General features: G+C 45.5%; 1 protein-coding gene across 2 annotated transcripts; it reads right to left on the bottom strand.

Annotated features, from left to right (window-relative positions):
• Window positions 1-207: 207 nt before the first annotated feature.
• Window positions 208-20,205, bottom strand: LOC131101443 (neuropeptide Y receptor type 2-like). 2 transcript variants are annotated; one of them, XM_078793392.1, is made up of 3 exons: window positions 19,854-20,205; window positions 4,844-6,054; window positions 208-2,707 (listed from the first exon to the last, which is right to left on the bottom strand). In XM_078793392.1, the coding sequence occupies exons 2-3, from the start codon at window positions 5,551-5,553 to the stop codon at window positions 1,867-1,869; spliced, it is 1,551 nt and encodes a 516-aa protein (XP_078649518.1). In that variant the 5' UTR covers window positions 5,554-6,054; window positions 19,854-20,205; the 3' UTR covers window positions 208-1,866. The 2 variants fall into 2 exon arrangements, with proteins under 2 accessions (XP_078649518.1, XP_078649517.1); XM_078793391.1 differs by lacking the exon at window positions 19,854-20,205 and adding an exon at window positions 6,247-7,065.
• Between the last annotated feature and the right edge of the window lie 263 nt (window positions 20,206-20,468).

Here is a 20,468-nt window from a genome sequence, read left to right as displayed (position 1 = left end):
GCAACACAGCATCCTGAAATCAGAGTCGGGTGTGAAATAAGAAGGTGGAAGGTGGTCATATGTCTCAGCATGAGATAAACACACTCATACACAGACGCTGTGCCACCTCTGTTTCGTACGATGGCAGAGAAGAGCAAAACAAATGGATTTGGGGGAGGTCCCAAATCCCATAGGAAGTGATACGGTTTGGACCAATCAGCTTTTCCAGTTAGTGTTGGTAGCGTGACTCCAAATGATTGGCATGGTACAACCGCCCGTGGGTGGTGTACTTCTGGCGTACAGCTGTACTCCGAGGCCACCGTAGTTACCTCCAAAGGAGCCAAATTGCCATGCTGGCTTTTATCCCTCCATGGTCTGTTGGACAGAACAGTGGCACATACGAAAAAAAGTAGGAAACTGCGGACTTTGGTGTTTGATTTATTTTTCCTTTAAGTTTCAACAAGGGGTGAGAGGAGATGACGATACTTCCCAAGTGAAGTGTTGCTGGAAAGTATTCCAGACAGACAACAAAGCGGAGCCAAGAGAAGTGTTTAATGAAATGCAAAAGAATAAACACACAACAGGGACAAGGCGGTAGACAAGGAGGTAGGTGAGAGGAGGAGGGAAGGGAGGAAGACGTTAGCAGCAGTAGCAGAGTTTGTGATTGTTGGCAGGATGACACCTTCAGGTCATTGCATGTACTTTTTCCAAGTAGTTTCTATCACGCCTATCCGGCAGGGTTTGTGGTCGTGCTGACATATTGTTATTCGATTCCACCTTCTCTAGTTCCTACAGATCTAAAGGATGTAAAGGATGCCGGTCAGTGTGGTGCATGTTGGGGAACCTCACTCCCTCAGCCTTAAGAGCTGCGCTCAATGCTAGGTTGACAGTCAAGGTTTTGGTCCAACGGTCAGTGCTCTTGATTCCAAGTTCCAAAAAGGTCCTGTGTTGGAGCCCAGCGTGGTACAAGCCGTGTCCTGGGTGGGCGTGAGGTTTGAGGGGGGTGAACGTAACAGATGCCAGCAAGTGTGCACCCTAAAAGCTGAGCTGAACACTGGGTTGACAGTACGGGCTTTTGACCCAACGATCAGCGCTCTGGACTCCCATTCCAAAGGTCCCGAGTCCAATGTCAGAACAGCTACAGGGGGCAGATTCATCCTACAGATAGATATCACCTGCCATCAGATACATGAAGACCGGCCAACCTTGATTTCATATAATCCCCCACCTCTAAAGTCCCCCTGACAACTCACCAGGCCCAATAGGGGACCCGCCAAACTATTAGAAAAGCACAGGTCACGTGCAGTCCTTTAACGTACTTTGGATCGCCCCGATTCCTGATTGATTTGATGAAGTAAGAGGCGTGTGCCAAGACGTTTGTGTGTGTAAGAAGCCTTGCAGGTAAAGACGGAGTGTGTAGACTATTAAACTGGCAACCAGGGTGTGTCTGTAAACAAAGCAGCTTGGCCTTTGGTGTGCCAGCAAATAGAAATGTGAGTCTTTCCACCAGTACAACCAAGCGGTTGTCTGGCAGATGAATAAAAACAACAGACCGACTGCTGCTTTAGCACTGATAAGTGGCGCTCCTGCCAACAAACCTCGCCACCAGGGGGGTAATCAAGCTCCCCCAAAGTCTCGTTTGTGCTTTGGATGGCATGTGCATGGATGGCGGGTCATGCGAGAGGCCAACAGTGATGTGTGTGTGAGGGGGGGTTAAGCACAACATCAGCCTCAGGTAAAGCTTTGTGAGCCGCCAGATAAGCTTCAGGCTTTCACATGCTGCTCATGTTGCCACTTCCATTCTCTCATCTTGGGGATGTGTCACTCCAGCGCCAGCCGTCGTAACAAAAGCTCCCGGTGATGATTTCTCTCTTATCAGCGTACACCTCAGATAGTCTGCCTCCCGAATGCCTCCTCGCATGCACCACATCCGTCCCCTCCTTCCAGGCTTGAAGGGAGCGAGCCAAACTTCTGGCTTGCCGAGTGTCTCCTTGCGGGAAGGAAGTCTTGCCTCTGTGGTATGGGATCGAACATGCGTATCTGGCTGGGAAACAAGGCGTTGTTGTCGCACAAGCTTGGACTGGAGCGACACCAGTCTGAGATGCTGTGGTCGGATCCGAAGCGGCTGTCGGCATTCTTCCGGCCCAGTCCTTGACCTTGTGTCGAGCTCAGGAAGCAAGGAATGGTTGCCACTGAGGCGGAGACAGCGGCAGCAATGTGCTCTTCCTCTGAGGCGGCCACTTTGCTGTTCTCAACAATGACGCTGACGGGAGATGCCACCGCCGCTGAGCTGGAGAAGGAAGCGGTGCCGAAGAGGGAGGCCACCTTCTGGTAGTAGCGCGTCCGTATCACCCGAGCCGAGCGGTACAGGTCACCGATGAAGCAGTAGCAAATGGGGTTGAGGCTGGAGTTGGTCAGGCCCAACCATTGGGCGAACGGACGCGTCTGCAGCAGCCAAGATGGCGGCCTTTGCTCTCGGTCGATCCAAAGGTCGGCCAAGTAGAGTGGCAGCCACGAGGCGGCAAAGAGCAGCACCAGGCACACCACCATCCTGGCGATCTTCTGCCGCATCTTGAGGCGTGACACGTGCAGTGCCTGGCTACGAGGGTCCAGGTCGGCAAAAGTGGTCTTCTTACCGGTCCACAGGCGCCGGCCCGTCAGAAAGCTGATGGTGAGGTTGAAGGTGACAGGCAAACAGTAGAGCATGGCAAACAGCAAGACGTTGTATCTGTGGAGGCACAATGAAGACCTGGCTCAAAACACACAGCAACCACACGTCAAAAAACATGCTAATATGCTAACATCCTGAGGACTTAACAGAGCTGGTTTTGGAAGTTTATAGAGTCACAGTCATTTACTTTTGAGTATTGGTCGATACCGAGTCCCAATCCGATACTTACTTACTAACATACATTTTTTTTTAAATAATGGACGAAGAAAGACATCCTTGTTTACAAAAAGATACATCACCTCAACTTAAAATACCTGGCAGGCATTCATTCATTTTCTACCACTTATCCTCACGAGGGTCGCGGGGGTGCTGGAGCCTATGTCAGCTGTCTTCGGGCGAGCCACCCAATCACAGGGCACATATAGACAAACAACCATTCACACTCACATTCATACCTATGGATAATTTGGAGTTCTAGCATGTTTTTGGAAAGTGGGAACAAAACGGAGAACCTGGAGAAGGTGGAATGGAACTCCCTGTGTGGCCGTGCAGTTGCCCGCCAGCCTCAGTATCTTCTCATATCAAGGTTCTAAGTGCTCCATAAGCATCAGAAATGAAATCCCAGTTTTCTCAAAGGCCAATGGCAGGTCACTCATTGCTATCATTTGTGCTACCTTGACCTTGTGATGCGCCTTTGCATTGTCACAGGGGATTTGTTTCTCTCCACCTCAAAATGTCCTGCAGGCTGGGTTGTAGCTAACTAACTAACTGGTAGTATGGTGTCGGGTGTTTGTTTTTGAGGTGCCGTATCAGGTTTGTGGTGTTAAATGCAGCCTCTCCCTTCCCACCTCCTGAAATCCCAAATTTGCATATTTCACACTTTGCAATTGCAAGGTTATTTGTCTTCCGCTTGAAAATACTCCACACGACAGACAGAGTCGCACGTCCAGCTTCAAGCTGCTTGGCTGTACTGCGTGTTCTGCGTTCTGTGTGCCGAGTGAAGAGGTCTCACTCTGTACCAAAAAGCAACAAGTAAATAGGCATATACATCCCAGCCCTGATCAGGAGATAATGTCCCATTCCGATCAAGGCAATGTGATCGAGCCCCATATCCATCGACATGATCGGACTGGGACATCCATGGCGGACATCGATTTATGTAGTCTGTTGTTGAATTAAATAACTTTCCACATTCAGTGTCTCTTCTTGCTCTTGAATTTTGTGAAAATACTTTCTAAAGTCTAGTGCGACTTGTATTTGTTCCTTGGCGTATACTTTGGCTGAAGCAACGGAGGCCACGGCCTGAGGAATATGGTGAATGATGACTAAGTAGTCTAAATAGCTTGGTGAAAATCAGCCACTTTGCCTCTTGTTATTCTGCAGGATAGCAAGTTCTTATTGACTTTGAAGCCCAAGGAGGACGGAGGTCACTTCTTTTCAACTAAAAAGTAAGAGGAGAGGTTGTTAAAAAGTTTCACCTTTTCCAGAAAAAAGTGCATTGTCCTAAATCCAAATGGCTGACTCATGATTAAGTGAGCCTCCCTCCCCACACGAGGAAAATAAAATCTCCATTAATGCCGACTCAGATGCAATGGAAATCTCTGGGCCGTGGACGAAGCACATCACAACGGGATGCTATGATAATATGCTAAATTGGTAAATGCGCCAAAAGAGCTGAAGTGTTACTGGAGGAATACTGATCACATCTATGGCTGTGAGGATGCGCTCCTTTACAGTCATCTCAGCTTCCATCCATATGCTCTTGCACCTATGCGGAGGAAGCAGCCGAAGCAGAGGAACCCAGACTGGGGCACTGGGGTTCATCTCCCAACCTGGAGGTTGGCAAAGTCCCAAAGATGGATCCATAGGTTGGCAACCCCTGATGTACGCCATCTCGAAGTGAGTAGAGGTGGCTTTATTGATTTGCTACAGATAGTTTGGCAACATGGATATGAGATACAATGATCAGACATGACTGTCATGTCAGGTGGAAGCAGACAGCTTCATGTGATCATAGTCGCATCAAAAAATGTTCCTGTACGCAGGAACCGAAAAGCACAGGAACAGATTACTGTGATGTACTTTCAACTTTATTTCCTAAAGTTCTCTAATAAAATGCTTGCTGAAATGTAAGGACTCTACTGCCAGCATCAGTGTGACCTCAAGCATACGTCATGTTTGTGTGCTACATACCCTTGCTTTAGGCGAGGCTTAGGCCACTCCTCCTGACAAACCAAGATGGCGAACGTACCAAAGCTGATCTCCCGCCGTCGGTTCATCACGGCAATGGGGGCGCACATGACCGATGACACAGCCCACACCACGCCGACTGTCACCAGAATGCGTCGCCGTGTAAACATGGAGCGGGCCTTCAGCGGCGAACGGACGCTGTAGTAGCGGTTGACGCTGATGACGGTTAGCGTCAGCACGCTAGCCGACACGGAGACGGCCTGTGTGAAGGGCACGGCCCTGCACAGGAGGTCGCCGTAGACCCAGGCGGTGTAGATCTGACTGGCCAGCGTGATGGGCATGCACACGCACACCACGGCCAGGTCGCACACGGCCAGGTTGACCAGCAGGCTGCGGGTGGCGCTGATGCCCGCCAGCCGCCGGCTGCGTCTGTTAGTGAGGACACGCAGGGACATCAGATTACCCACAAATCCCAGAACAAAGGACAGGCAGTACATGAGTGTCAGGGCAATGGTGCTGGGCTCGTGCAGCGTCCACAGCAACATGTGCTCCAGGTCGGCCAGCTCGTTGAGGGACGGGACGGTGTCGCCGGGAGCGGATGGCAAAGGGGGTACGAGCGAGGACGGCAGCATGAGGCCCGGCGTGGCGTTGTATCTTTCCTGGAACGAGGCGAAGCTGGGCCGCGCCTCGGGACCGTTCTGCGGTGAGTCCATGCTGTCTTGTGTCCACCTTCAACTCCAACCAATCAACTTCAAAGGAACCCGATCCATTGTCCTATTCCTCTTTAATCCCCGTTCATATTTTTAAAGTCTGTTTTGCCTTTTCTTTGTGTGCCTCCATGACGGCAAAATTCGACTTATTCCAATGCCGATGATTCCTTGGCAACAAACTCCATCCACTGCGTTAGTCTCTTAAATGTTGGCCAAATCTCCCATTTAAAATCCATCCATTGTCACAACGGAGGGGAAAAAAAGTCCAACTCAAATCCGAGATGTCAGGCTGTGTGTCCTCGAGGCAGCTTTAGTCTTTGGAGCGTGAGTAAAAAAGAACGCCCGGGTCCTCATCGAGGCTGCCTCATTTGTTCATCCCTTGCCGTGAGCGGGTGTCACCCTGGGATGATCCAGCATCTGCTGCTAATAGACTTTCTCACCTTCCAGGAAGGTAAAGCAAAACACCTCCTCCTGCTGCTCCCCGTCTTTGCGCTACAGGTCTGCCTGTTGAATGAAACAGGTTGGTTGAGATCTTGTAGTTTTAACAGTGATCATTGATGGCTAATTCCTATTGCACAGATCCATTCTTTGCCCTCGCTGACCGTCCTATTTAAAAAGAGTCAGATGTTGGAATACAGGAGTGTAGAAGTGCACACTGCGTGGAAGTGAAGAAAGAAGAAGCCGCAGTGTGCTCACCTGTTCTCCACTCACAGGGTGCAGAAGATGTGGACCAGGCAGATAAAGTCGTTATCATTTGTCCGCAAAGCTGGAGTCGGCTAGGCGCTCATGCAGGCAGGAGCTCTGCAAGCCCGCCGCTGAAAGACTGAATGGGAGTCAAGACAGAGAGGGAGGGGTGCGCACACACACACACACACACACACACACACACACACACACGAGCAGCAGATGGCAGTGAGCGAATGTCTACTTGTAATGAGTTATTGTGTGAATGCTTGATGTTACTTCCACACTTCTTATCCCATTCCAATGGGGATAATAATCCGTTTTTTCCGTTTTCACGTAAAATTTTTGGTGACAAAGTGGTCATTGGAAATGAATAGACAAAATGTACAGGTCTCACATTTCTTAACCCATTGCAGCATTGCAAAAATCTCCACTGTTCCCGCAATTCCACATTTTCTTATCGATGAGCTAAAAAAACGGCTTTGGACATGCTTGATGCCAGTCTTCCCAGGATGCTAGTGGGAATGTTTATCCAGGTGCTGAAGATGGCTTCACGGTCTGGAACTCATAAATAAATCCATCCCCAAATGTTCTCCATTGGGGAAGACCCAGGATGGTCCAAAAGAGGAAGTTTGTTCCATCTCCACACAGCTGGGTTGCGTTTGACATCCCAGCGCCACCTGAAGCTCCATTGTTCCATCAAAACATGCAGCTCACTCACAACATCGGGGTAAACAATTTTCCACACCCCAAAAAACTCCCGCTTCTCCCAAGTCCACATTTTTAGGAAAACAAATTTCCTTTGATCTTGGCAATTTTAGGACCTCCACATTTCTCGAAAATATTCCTACGTCAAAACAAAGTTTTCCGCCCAACAATCCCCAACGTAGTGAAAAGAAAGCATTTCCAAATTCCACATTTCTCACCCAATCAAATCATTACAGCATGGAAACTTGGCTCGGAAAATTCCTGACAAAATTCCCATAAAAAATACACTGATACAACATCTCCAAGATTCATTCCAACATTAAAACATCATTAAAACAAATGATTTACGAATGCCTGCTCATCCAGTAGCATCTTTGGATTCCCAGCTTTTTCACTCTACAAGATTCCAACTTTTCAGATCAGAGCAAGGTCAGTCAGCCAAACTGCTCATATTTTCAACAATTTCCAATTTGGCGGACATGTGGCAGGAAGACAGCCACTGAGCTGGTTTGTTTTGGTAGCGAATCACTCGGAACGTAAGGGGAGTACCTCAGGTCAGAGTTCATCAAAAAATTACTTTTAACAAACGTCGTCGAGTCACACCTTGAATTAAAGGTCTTGGCGCAGGCTTTCCAGGTCTGACATGATCTTGTTAATGTACTCTCATATTAGGACGACAGATGACAGAAAATGTCCTTTCCATCTAAAATGTTAGCGGGAAGCTATCATCAAGGCTCTGGTATTTCGATTTTTTAAACATACCTTGTGATAAAAATCCTGCAGTTTTCCTCACCAGGATACTGCAGTGTATGTCTTTCTTGTAAAAACACAACCCTGTAAATATCGTTAGGAAATCAAATATATTTGAAAGCGGTGAAGCCAAGGGAAGACGTGCGGTGTGGTAGCCATGATAGGTATTGACACATATTGACATTATATTATGAAAGCAATCCATCTGTGAAATAGACTTCATTATTGAGCTGACGCACCTCTGTCAGTAGGAAAATAAGGCAGATAGTATCAGCCTCGTCATGGAGGTGGAAGGTTGACAGAGCCACGGCAGAGACGTGCATCAACAGGCTCTGCAGCGCTAAATAAGTCATGAGCTGTCACCTGCCGTTTTAATCAAAGCTTTCCATTTTCTGCATCGTGTCGTCATCCTCGGCACACACCACGATAACGATCATGATGTGTTTTGTCTCAAGCATTTTCCTTTGACACGCAATTCCAGGCGTTCGGCAAAAGAGCCACGTGTTGCCTTCCTAATGAGTTAAATGACGCGCAAGCGGTGTTCCTATTCATGCAGCTGTAAAGGTGACAAAAACATACCTGATCAGTCACAAGAACACATCACTGCTCACTATTTATTCATTGCTGATGAAATAAAACCAGTTGAAGAATGTAAAGAATGTGCATTTTGCACTGTTTCGGGATGCATTGTGTTGAGAACAATGAACAATGGCAATTGAATTGCTAGTCAATCTAATACAGGGGTGGGCAAACTATGGCCCAGGGGCCACATGCGGCCCGCCAAGAGTTTGAATCCGGCCCGCCAGTTGCTTTCTAAGTATTTCAACTTTTAACATACAAATTGGTAACATGACTTGCAAGTCGGATGTCTTATTTAGTAAAAAAAAAACAAAAAAAAAAACTGTAAAATTTGGTCTGATGTTTAAAGTGCTCCTGAAAAAAGGGACATGAGAACATACTGATAGTGTAACACTTTTACAGATAAAATTAGACAAATAATTCAAAGAAAATTACAAGCATAAAATAGTGTCTGTGTTAAATATATGTTCTGGCCCCCCGTATTATTGTGTTAACTCAATGCGGCCCACAAGTCAAAATATTTGCCCACCCCTGATCTAATACGATCACAACAGTCACAAAGAATTTCCACATTACTTATTACAAGCACAGTATCTATCTGTCCGTCTATCCATCTGTCCATTCATTCATCCATACATCCATCCATCCATCCGTTTGTCCATACGTCCATCCATCCATCCATCCATCCATCTGTCCGTCTGTCCGTCCATCCGTCCATCCGTCCGTCCGTCCGTCCGTCTGTCCGTCCATCCGTCCGTCCGTCCGTCCATCTGTCCGTCTATCCATACGTCCATTCATCCATCCAGACATCCATCCGTCTATCCATCCATCCGTCCGTTTGTCCATCCGTCCATCCATCAGTCCATCCGTCCGTCCATCCATCCATCCTCAGTATGTGATGCAAATATGTATTATGTGTATGTTATGTTATATGTCTGTTCAACACATATCCTTTTGAAAAGCCAAACTCTTTATTTAAAGGGGACCTATTATGCCCATTTTTCCACCCTTTGTATTGAGTTGTGGACTCCTATAGAGTAGCTACACACAATAACCAGCACAGAAAGCTTTCTAGTTCTTCCAGAATCTGCACCTATTCAGCTTTATTTCTTTGGATTTTATGGTTCCCGGCAAAATGGTCTGTTTTAATGTATTCCACCTACGGCCCGCCTCCAGGCACGCCCACTCTGCTGTGCTTGATCACACGCGAGTGTGTAAAAAAGACTTCAGGTTTGTGCGGCTAGCTGTGAAAGGTATACGAGTTGATAATAAACTTTGATGTATCTTCTTAAAATGGGGACTTTTAACATATGTGTTGGATCCCGAATCTGATCCTGAAGTAGAGACTGGACAGTCCCAAGTTTCTCAAGAAAGAAGTTACTTCAAGACGTCTTTCAATGGTAAGTAGCTTTAGCATTTTTGCGTTTTCTACAGCATCGGTAAAGTCGAATGTGGCCAATAATTGTGGTAGGGTACAGCTATTAGCCATTAGCGCTCCACACTACTCTACACAGTTGAGTGCTTTTGCTTGTAGGGCTTCAGCAAGTTTATGGGCTAGTCCAGCTGCATAGTGGCCCATGTTCACTAAACAGTTCAGTGTGAAATGGCGTTGACAGATTAAAATACATTTCTTTTGCTGGTAGGGAATCAGGAACTCCAATCACTTGTGTCTGATGGTGGCGTCTTGAGGAATTGGAAACAAATGGGGCTTTCCCGTACGAACCATTGCTAGCAAGCAAACAGAGGACCTCAGCGCCTTCAAAAGTGTCAAACTCTACGGTTCCACTGAGGTACAAACACAAGTTAAAAACATAACCTTCAAAAATGCTCCCCACATGAAATGAGTGCCTGAATATTTGAGGATGCTGCAGGCAGAATGCTGACAGGAAGCGGTTTGTGGTCATTTGTGGTCTTGTCACTTGGATTATGTCTTTACCTTTTAAAGCCTTTGTGATTTCTCTTCCTTTATTCACATTTTTATTCTCTGCCCCCAAAGCTCAAGCTTCCTGTGGGCTTCTTCCAGCAACACCAAAACACAACACCTTCTCCTCATTAAGAGCAACAAAGTTAAAAGGATCTGCTTCTAGCCGGAGGCCCCTTCATTAATCAGCCAGGAACGTGCTCACCTGACTGCCTCCATATTTGATCCTGCTGGGAGATTCCTGACAATACCGAAGAGCAGGAATATACGTATTTATACTGTAATAAATATATCATATTTGGCAGGGATGTGCTGCGCTCAGTGGGGAGGAGATGCATGAAAGTGAACATCTTAAAGTTTCTCTTTGGTTCTTTGCATAGCTGGTTCTCGCTGGGGGCGGCTCCCTGGGCTCGAGCCAAAATTACAATCTCCATTTTCATTTAGACTGAGGTTGGGTGGCAGGGGCAGCAGCCTCGGCGTTCCTTGGCCAGGGGAGACTTGTACAATTCATCCTGGACATATCATGCACATGGTTGCCATACATTGGAGGATGGAAGAAGGCAGTGAGGACATCACTCCAACTGGCCTCCACATACTTTGTATGCGAGCCACTCTTCATATTATTGCAAAGTGCGGCTAAAGTACTCATTGTGTGGAGCACATCAAGCACTTCTAGATATCACACATTCATTTTCCCTCTTGAATGAGGAATAAATAAACAGAGGCTGTGTTATGAATATATTGAATTATTGAATTCAGCTTCCTCGCCAGCCGTGGCCTGAGTGAACGTGTCTGGACTTGTGTGTTTGTATCTGGCCAACTACATTTTTACACCACGGTACGCTGAGACTTAGTAAAACAACACAGCACTTCAGCACCATGCTGTCAGGGTCCCTCAAGGAGGATATTTGGGTTTTTTCCACACACGTTTATGATGGCACTCGCTTGTCCGTGAGATAAACAAAGACTTGGTCCACCATGATCTAAGTCTTAGGGTGAAATAAAGATATATACACGTAACTCCCCTGGCCATCAGGAATATAAGACTACACAGAGTCCCATTTCACTTCTCACTTCCATGCAGGATGTCCAGGGGCCACAGATCCACACGTTCATGTCTTCATCCATTCATACCGCTTTTTCCTCACGAGGGTCGCGGGGGTGCTGGAGCCTATCCCAGCTGTCTTCGGGCGAGAGGTGGGGTACACCCTGGACTGGTCGCCAGCCAATCACAGGGCACATATAGACAAACAACCATTCACACTCACATTCATACCTATGGACAATTTGGAGAGGCCAATTAGCCTAGCATGTTTTTGGAATGTGGGAGGAAACCGGAGTACCCGGAGAAAACCCACGCATGCACGGGGAGAACATGCAAATTCCACACAGAGATGGCCGAGGGTGGAATTGAACCCTGTTCTCCTAGCTGTGAGGTCTGTGCGGTAACCACTCGACCACCGTGTCACCCTGTCTTCATCCAAATGACTTGAAAATGTTCCAAGTATGTATTCAGCTGTCATTTCATCCCAGTTTACTGTGCCAGCTTCCTCCTGTCAGCGGCTCACCAGCAGGTGGGGAAGTGGGGCATCACATCCAGCACCCGGACGACCAGGCTGCCCCCCCCAAGGTCAGAATCAGGGCCCGGAAGCGGGCAGGGTGCATAGCTGTAGGCCCCTACCTCACTCCCTCACATCCTGGACACACACTGTTCAAACTCCCACCCTCAGGTAGGCGCGACTGAGCACCGTACGCCAGAACTTCCAGGCACAGAAACACTTTCTTCCCCCAGGCCGAGACTCTGATCCACACCTGAACACGACAGTGTTGACCCCAAAATAGAAATAAACCACTTGAATGTACAGTAAATCCTCTACTCTTTTTGTATGATTGCAGATAATGTCATCCACCCACTGACTTGAATTGCAGGAGCAATAAGCATACCTGGCCAATAAAGCTTATTCTAATAGTACATGCTATTGTAATCTCGTAGACCGGCAGCATCAGGTACACAGGTAGGAATCTAAAAAGAATTAGCATGCTATGGCAATGTGGTAGACTGGTAGTAAAAATCCGACTGAATACATGTTACATCCCTACCAAACATGAGTGTATGATGTGTTTAATACCCAACAGGTAAATATTTTGGAGGATATTTTCTGAAGTGGGTTGATGGAGCAAAGCCAGCACACCTCCCTTCCTTCTTGTTCGTTCATTCATTTCTAGTTTGGAGCGGACATCTCCAACGTGAACGTGACCTGAAGCCGGGCTTCCTCACCCAGGCTGTGCTGCTTTAATGTGATGCTTAAAGTCACAGTATGTTAAAGAAACATACCACTGCGAGCTCCATTACTACCATTATTACCACCACCATGTTTGGATCCAAACATCCTGATGACTGAATTATCTGTGGCTCATTTCTAGTCATCAGCAAATATTTACAGCAGTTCACACTTGGAGCATAAAGTGGAAATTAAGCTTTCATTCTCATTGATGGCTCATTTTACACAATCCCAACCAGCACCTGCAGCATAACATGTGACGAAGATGCCTCAAAATAAAACCAAACACAGTGCTACCTTGCTTCAACAAGTCCCTTCCAAAAGGGACTGTCAAAAACAAATCATACCAAAAAAGCAATCTGGCAAAGATGTCAGATAAAAAATTTAAAAAAACTACATGCTATCACTATCTTGTAGAGGGGTAGCACTCTGGCAAAGCTGTCGGATTAAAAAAACATAGTACATGCTAGCACTACCTTATAGACTGGTAGCAATCTGGCAAAGAGGTCGGATTAACAAAAAAATATCATAGTACATGCTATCACTGCCTTGTAGAGTGGTAGCAATCCGGCAAAGATGTCGGATTATCAAAAAAAACATAGTACATGCTAGCACTACCTTGTAGAGTGGTAACAATCTGGCAAAGATATTGGATTAAAAAAAATATCATAGTACATGCTGTCACTACTTTGTAGACTGGTAGCAATCTGGCAAAGATGTCGGATTAAAAAAAAATATCATAGTACATGCTAGCATGACCTTGTAGGGTGGTAGCAATCTGGGAAAGATGTCGGATTATTAAAAAAAATCATAGTACATGCTAGCACTACCTTGTAGAGTGGTAACAATCTGGCAAAGATATTGGATTAAAAAAAATATCATAGTACATGCTGTCACTACTTTGTAGACTGGTAGCAATCCGGCAAAGATGTCGGATTATTTAAAAAAATCATAGTACATGCTGTCACTACCTGTGCCCCGCCCCGCTTTTACTCATGTTTTAACTGTGTATAAACGAATGAATGTTGTATTGTAACGTATCTTTTACTATGTTTACTTGTTTTTATTCAACTCCATTTTCTGCAAAGTGTCTTTGAGTATTTTGAAAAGCGCTATACAAATAAAATGTATTATTATTATTTACCTTGTAGAGTGGTAGCGATCTGGCAAAGATGTCGGATTAAAAAAAAATAGTACATGCTGTCACTCCTTTGTAGACTGGTAGAAATCTGCTTCACTCCAGAAGGTCCACTCTAAACGGAACGTACGCTGACCAAAACCGTTTTTTCCCAAAAGATATGATGTAAATCCGATGCATTAGTTCCAGAAAGTCAAAAATGTTCAGACATAACATATAATTATGCTTTGACAATCATAGTTTTATATGCAGAAACCAACTGTAATGGCCTATAAATACATGTAAATGATGAATGAAAGGGATAAATGAACATCTAAGCTTACTTTTACCTTTACTGAAGACGTGATCATTGACAAAGGAGCCAACGTGGCAGCAAGCACCTTCCTGTTTCGCTATGGGTTCCTTCGTGGGTCAAGAGTGTTTCTCACCTTCTTTATCAAAATGATGACACTTTCTATGACTCCACTGCAGCTTATTTTGCAGCCGTAATGAATAGAAAAGTCTTATGTTCGAACATGGTGTTTATGGACAAACTATGGTTCGCACAGAAGTCCAATAACGTTACACCATACGGGTTCAGATCAGAGAGACCTTTCCTCCCAATCTCGCCCCTCTAAATCACACTGCCATTTGCCACATGGAAGTCTCCCAACAGAACAACAGACTGACCAGCACGGATGCTGGATGGCGGATGACTCCAACACACAGGGCCAGCCCCTCTTGAGAAGTATGGTTCCTGAACCCAATTTGTGGGTCGAGGCGAGTCCAACTACTTTATGTTTAGTTGGAATAGCTCAACTTGCACAAATTTTCCAACCAGTAAAGAACCAAGAAGCAGATTTGGCTGCGAAACTCCAAGCTGTCCACCTAATGTACATTGGGTGACCCTTATGCTTGCCCCCGCAGGTGGTGGGTGTACGGGTGGGTTTCTTTGTGTGGCTTCACTCTTGGTCTGGCCCGACCCCTTGGACCCTGCCAGAGGCATACGGCCCCAAGGAGTTATGAATTCTTCCTCTTGAAATCATACCAAAAGCCTGACATATTTGGGCATTTCAGAATTTTCCTGGGATTTGAGTCCGATAAGGTGAGAATCGTGTCGCCATCTTGACCCTTAGGAGTCAGTCACGATGATCAGGTTGATGCTAATAACTGGTGCAGAGTGCACATGATTCATCAAGTATGTACTGGAGTGGACTTGTTGATGAACCAAGGGCGTGTTGATTTTCTGCCTCCTTCACGTACATTTCACTTCCATTCCTGGCATCCATATGGAATAAATCCTCACTAATCGGATCATAAGGATGTGAGGCTTCCTGCATGCCAGCCACAAATAGCCGCTCTCATTCTTTTTGGACTATTTTTACTCTTATGGTTTCCTACATGATTCATCTGGTCTATACTCCTTTTTGCTTGTCCACAGGGAAATATGGAATGTTGTAGCCAAGTAACGCCTGCCTCCAGGTCCAATTAGTGTGTTGAGTCATTAATTCCGTCTCATCTACATAAATGTGCTGTGGCGCGAGGTTTAATTTCCTGTAGTTAAGCGCCGCTTTTATGCTAAGACAATGACAAAATGTGCGTTAGCCCCCCTGGGAGGCTCCCGCTGTTAGCATGCTCACTAATGGCTCAATCAAAGGGCTTCTTTAATGTGATAAACTTGCTACCCGCTGTGACCAGTCATATTTCACTACAGAAAATAGCTATTATTGGCCTTTTGTTTGCCATTTGATGCAAAAGTTTCGGCTAATTAAGCCAAGTAAGCCCTCCGCTCCCAATTGAAGGTATGAGACTGCAGCTGGCCTTGATGTGCGATACATAACCACACAAGGGACTAGATAACATGAAAGGACTTCTACTGGGCTAAACGTGTTCATGCAAAACTGGACGCTTGCTCAGTACAGACTAGTAGTTGGAAGAAAACTAGAAATAAATAATAGCGAGTCATCATTTTGCATATCATGGTTATCTTTCAGTTATTTTCAAAAATTTCCAACATAAAAAGTCAAACTTTTAATATTATATACTGGATTGGTAATCAGGGTTCATTGTTTATTGCTAAAAACTAAAACTGGTTGTAGCTTAGCACAGATCCAATAACTGTGGGCTTGTCCAGTGTTTACGCTTGGCGTGACGTTTGCTAGCGAAGTTAAGTCGAGGTTACAACCGGACGTATGAGCTTTTGGCTGTGCAACAGGTGGCGTTCCCCAAATGGCTGTTTATTTTTTTGTTTGTGGAGTTGTAGCTGCAGTGACCATGAAGGACTAAGACCACCACACACCCAACGTAGACCACCATATCTTATTTCTATCCAAACTAAGCCAATATGCTGGTTTTACCAGAACATGAACAACATGCTGGTATCCACAACTCACCTTTTCTATTTCACAATGCATTTATTTCTAGTCTTCTCACATTATTCACTGGAAACCTGATTGAAAAGCAGGGGCACCGCCCCTGTGTGGGCAAAACTCGAGAACAATTAGGCACTTCCTGGTTCGAGACTTTCTTCCTTCCTCCTTGAAAGTTGTAGAAATCTTCCCCCCGAGGACTCTAAGTGGGTTTCGATTAGAGGATAAGGGAATCTTAAAGAACCAAATCATAGAATGAGAACCAGATTGTTTATTCCTGACAACAATACATACTACAGACGTCCAGACTTATCTGCAGTCCCTGTATGCCTACATCCAGTGTCATCTCCCTGAACACCGGCTCACCCCAGGGATGTGTTCTGAGCCCCCTGTTGTTTACCCTAATGACCCATGACTGTCGCCCCAAGTACAGCAGCAACCATATCCTGAAGTACGCGGACGACACAACAGTTGTGGGCCTCATTCAGGACAACAACGAACTGGCTTACAGGGAGGAAGTGCGACACCTTGTGGATTGGTGCAAGGCGAACAACCTGATCCTGAATGTTGACAAAACAAAGGAGATCATCGTCGACTTCAGGAGATCCAGACCCAGCCACACTCCACTCAGCATCAACGGCACAGCCGTAGAAGTTGTGAACACAACCAAGTACTTGGGGGTGCACATCACAGACAACCTTGGCTGGTCACTCCACACCTCCGCTCTGGCGAAGAAGGCACAGCAGCGACTGCACTTCCTGCGGCGGATGAGAAGAGCCTCCCTCTCCCCTCCTATCCTTACCACCTTCTACAGAGGGACCATCGAGAGCCTGCTGACCAACTGCATCTCCGTCTGGTCTGGGAGCTGCAAGGCCTCGGACTGGACGTTACTGCAGAGAGTGGTGAGGACAGCGGAGAAGATCATCGGGACCCAGCTCCCCCCCATTAAGGACACAGTTAACAGCCGGTGTGTATCTAGAGCCCATCGGATCTGCTCTGACCCCACACACCCCCAGCATGGACTGTTCTCTCGCCTGGCATCGGGGAGAAGGCTCTGCAGCATCCGCTGTAGGACGACCAGGTTCAGAGACAGCTACTTCCCCCTGGCCATCAGACTGCTGAATGCCAAATAATGTGCCCCCTTACTTACATTATTATTATTTATTTAAATTATTTAAATTATTTGGGCAATTTACTGTTCACGCTGCACTTTACATTATGTTGGTCATATTTGGTGTCTATTCTATCTATTTATTCTCCACATTATTATTATTATTTATTATTACTTATCTTCTTTTGTGTCTGTTATTATATGGGAGCCAGGCAACGACATTTCGTTGGCAATTTCACTACTGTGTTTTTGTGCAATGACAATAAAGGGAGTCTATGTCTATGTCTATGTCTATGTCTAAGTAAGCGGGTCTTATTACAGTGCAGCTGCAAAAAAGCACCCTTCCTTTCCCTGCCCTGCCTTTTATACACTCAAGATTGTGTAAAAGGCTGGAGTCCAGGACCAATCAGCTTTCGCCACTGCCCTTGCTAGAACCGCTTCCTTCATGGTGTTTCTGCTTTCGTTTGTTCGCAGGGGCATCAAGGCATCTGGAACATTCTGCTTTTCCTTTGTTGCAAAGCAAACTGTCATATGCGTACCCGATGTTTCCACCTTAACTGTCAGTTGTCACGTTAGTACTTTTTTGTGTGGGTGCGTGTATAAGTATCTTACTTTTGTCTGTATTTGTGAGACTATGTGTTTATTTTAGCTTTTATCTTTAGCTAGCAAAACTGAGCAAATACCTTCAAAGTCCAGCACTGTTCTTTCTAACGTCTTCCAGACAATGTATTCATGAAATCACAGAAAACACACAAAAGTGTGTTCGACTCAACAAACCGAAACAAGAAATCTCAAACGTTTCAGACAAGGCTGCTCTACAGCTGCAAAATCAGCACATCTGTGTTTCTCTGTTCTTTGGCTGGTGGACCAGCCGTAGGAGCCCACACGACCGGTTGTGACCTCGGTCGTTATGAATGACATGCGAGTATGTTAGCATCATGGCAACAAGCTTGCAAAGATCAAAGGAAAGATAACAACGCCTGATGATTAGCCTCGCATGTAAACTTGATGTTCATGGGCGACATACGGCTTTTTGTCGAGCAGACAGAAGACATCAAAGCGGGCAAAAGGAGTGCAGGGAGAAGGCAGAGTGGTATATGCTCGGGGAGAAGGTGGTACAGAGAGGTGTGGCTTTCCTTCAAACATTTGAACAAAGCAGTTTTATGTCACCAGACGTGTGCTGCATGGAAATCAACCCGGCAAAGATGTCAGCATTTATGTAGTAGCCCCCTGCATAGTGTTTACACAAGGGAATAAAGGAACAATCCTTCCAGGTGAATGTTTGAAAGTCATCAAAGTGCAAAGCTGTAAGGTTCATCCATGGGAAGAAATGGAAGTTAGAAGGAATTTGGCACAATAAAAAAGACATGACAAGGGATCACACACACTTGAGTCGGTGAAAAAGACAGGGCTGTTATTTCTTAAAGGGAACTGTCCTTATACAGCAGATAATTATTATTTAATTAATTATTATATAATTATACAGCTATTTCCACATTCCATGACCCCAAACTAATGTCCAACAAAACCCGGCACAAAGACTTGAAGTGTGTAATAATATTACCACTTTTCCTCCAACATTCATTCATTCATTTTCTACTGCTTATCCTTACTAGAGCCTATCCCAGCTGTCTTTGGGCAAGAGGTGTGGCCAGCCAATCACAGGGCACATATAGACAAACAACCATTCACACTCACATTCATACCTATGGACAATTTGGAGTCACCAATTAACCTGGCATGTTTTTGGAATGGGGGAGGAAACCGGAGTACCCGGAGAAAACCCACACATGCACGGGGAGAACATGCAAACTCCACACAGAGATGGTGGAATTGAAGTCGTGTCTCCTAGCTGTGAGGCCTGCGTGCTAACCACTCGACTGCCGTGCAGCGTAAATATATATATCTCTAACTTAATTTTGCTTTGTTTATTTGTCAGAATAACCATTTGTCTCGCTTCATATTTTGACTTTAGCTGTGTGAAATGGCGGCGGGGATGGGGGGGGGGGTCATGGCTCAGCTGGTAGAGTGGTCACCATGCAACCTGTTGGTTGCAGGTTTGATCCTCTGTATCTGTTTCTGTATTGAGGCCTAAACCAGTGTGTGTGATTTTCTTGAAAATGTTACAATTCGGAGCAGAGTTATGATGCATAGAAATGAAAAAAAAAAAGTATTTTTAAGCACTTACTTCCTGTCTATTTTCTTCTCTTAATGATGACTTTATTCCCATAATATTTCCCCTTTATTCTTGTACAACTGCTTTATGAGTTTTCTTGTTAAATGATTGACTTGAATTTTATATGATTATTTGTCCGAAGTGAAAGCTGCTGAGTTTAGGCCAAAGCACAAACAATATTCACATTTTTACCTAAAAGTGATGAATAGTTGCAGATTAATGGGATCATTGATCATTAATGGGATCATGGATAAATCATTAATGTAATGTTAGTTTGTCTTACATGACAAAGTACGGTGGTTGGCTTATTTCTACAAAGGAAATGTGAGACACGCCCAAATCAGTGCTGGTTTATCATTTTTTATTTGATATTTTCAGATAAGCTGCCTGTCTGGCCGCTCTACATAGATATGTGTGTGTGTGTGTGTGTGTGTGTGTGTTATACCATATTTGATGTAGTGCTTCCTTAGGGGACAAGAAGTGATTCATGTGAATCATGTGAGCATCCTATTACATGTGCTAAACGCTACATAGCACCTATGAATCATGCTCTATACACACGCACACACATTGTGCAACACACACGAGGTGTAATCAGATACCTACCATTAATTGAATGATTTGAGCCTGTTAAACGAAGCATGTGAGCCATTAGGGTGTGAGTGTGAGGGCCATCCATTTCCCCGGGCGACACCTAACACTCATTTAGCTCTGAAAACACACACACAAATGCAGCAATACACACACGAGCAGCACCGACCACGACCTCTTTCGCTGCGGCATAGCAACTAATGGCAGAGACTGGTTTCATGCAAGATGATGAGCCATCCAAGGCCTTAGCATGCTTTTCATTGATCAGGCAGCTTACCTCAGCGAGCCCCAACAGCCCCGTCCCTCTTCTGGGCCCAAAGAAACCCCAGCCGCCATTGGGGAACCGCTGTTTCACACAAAGTGCCTGCAGCTCTTCATGTCAATGTCACCAATTTCTCCAGTGATGCTTAAAAAAAACAAAAAAAAATTGTTGTAAAGTTGTTTTACAATTTAAAAATGACATGCAATTTAATTTGATTCTTTGTTAACCTTTATGTCTTTTTTGTTATTATGATATTTTTGTTGTTTTCTGTTGACATCCAGAAGTCCAGCTTTTAGGGACTGGACTTTGCTGCCAGCCCCAACAGGGCCGCCCTGCAGCTGCTAGCTCGGTAGGATAAATCCGCTAAT

The sequence above is a fragment of the Doryrhamphus excisus genome, linkage group LG9, assembly GCF_037039965.1.
Source record: "Doryrhamphus excisus strain RoL-2023G ecotype Guam linkage group LG9, RoL_Dexc_Guam_v1.1, whole genome shotgun sequence".
Lineage (NCBI taxonomy): Eukaryota > Metazoa > Chordata > Actinopteri > Syngnathiformes > Syngnathidae > Doryrhamphus > Doryrhamphus excisus.
The sequence above is the reverse complement of the archived record's forward strand: the minus strand, read 5'-3'. Positions and strand labels throughout refer to the sequence as shown.

Coding starts and splice junctions, on each gene's coding strand:
- LOC131101443 (XM_078793392.1), bottom strand. CDS start 5,553: ATGGACTCACCGCAGAACGGTCCCGAGGCGCGGCCCAGCTTCGCCTCG. Junction 2,708..4,843: donor AAGCCTCGCCTAAAGCAAGG/GTATGTAGCACA, acceptor GTGCCTCCACAG/ATACAACGTCTTGCTGTTTG.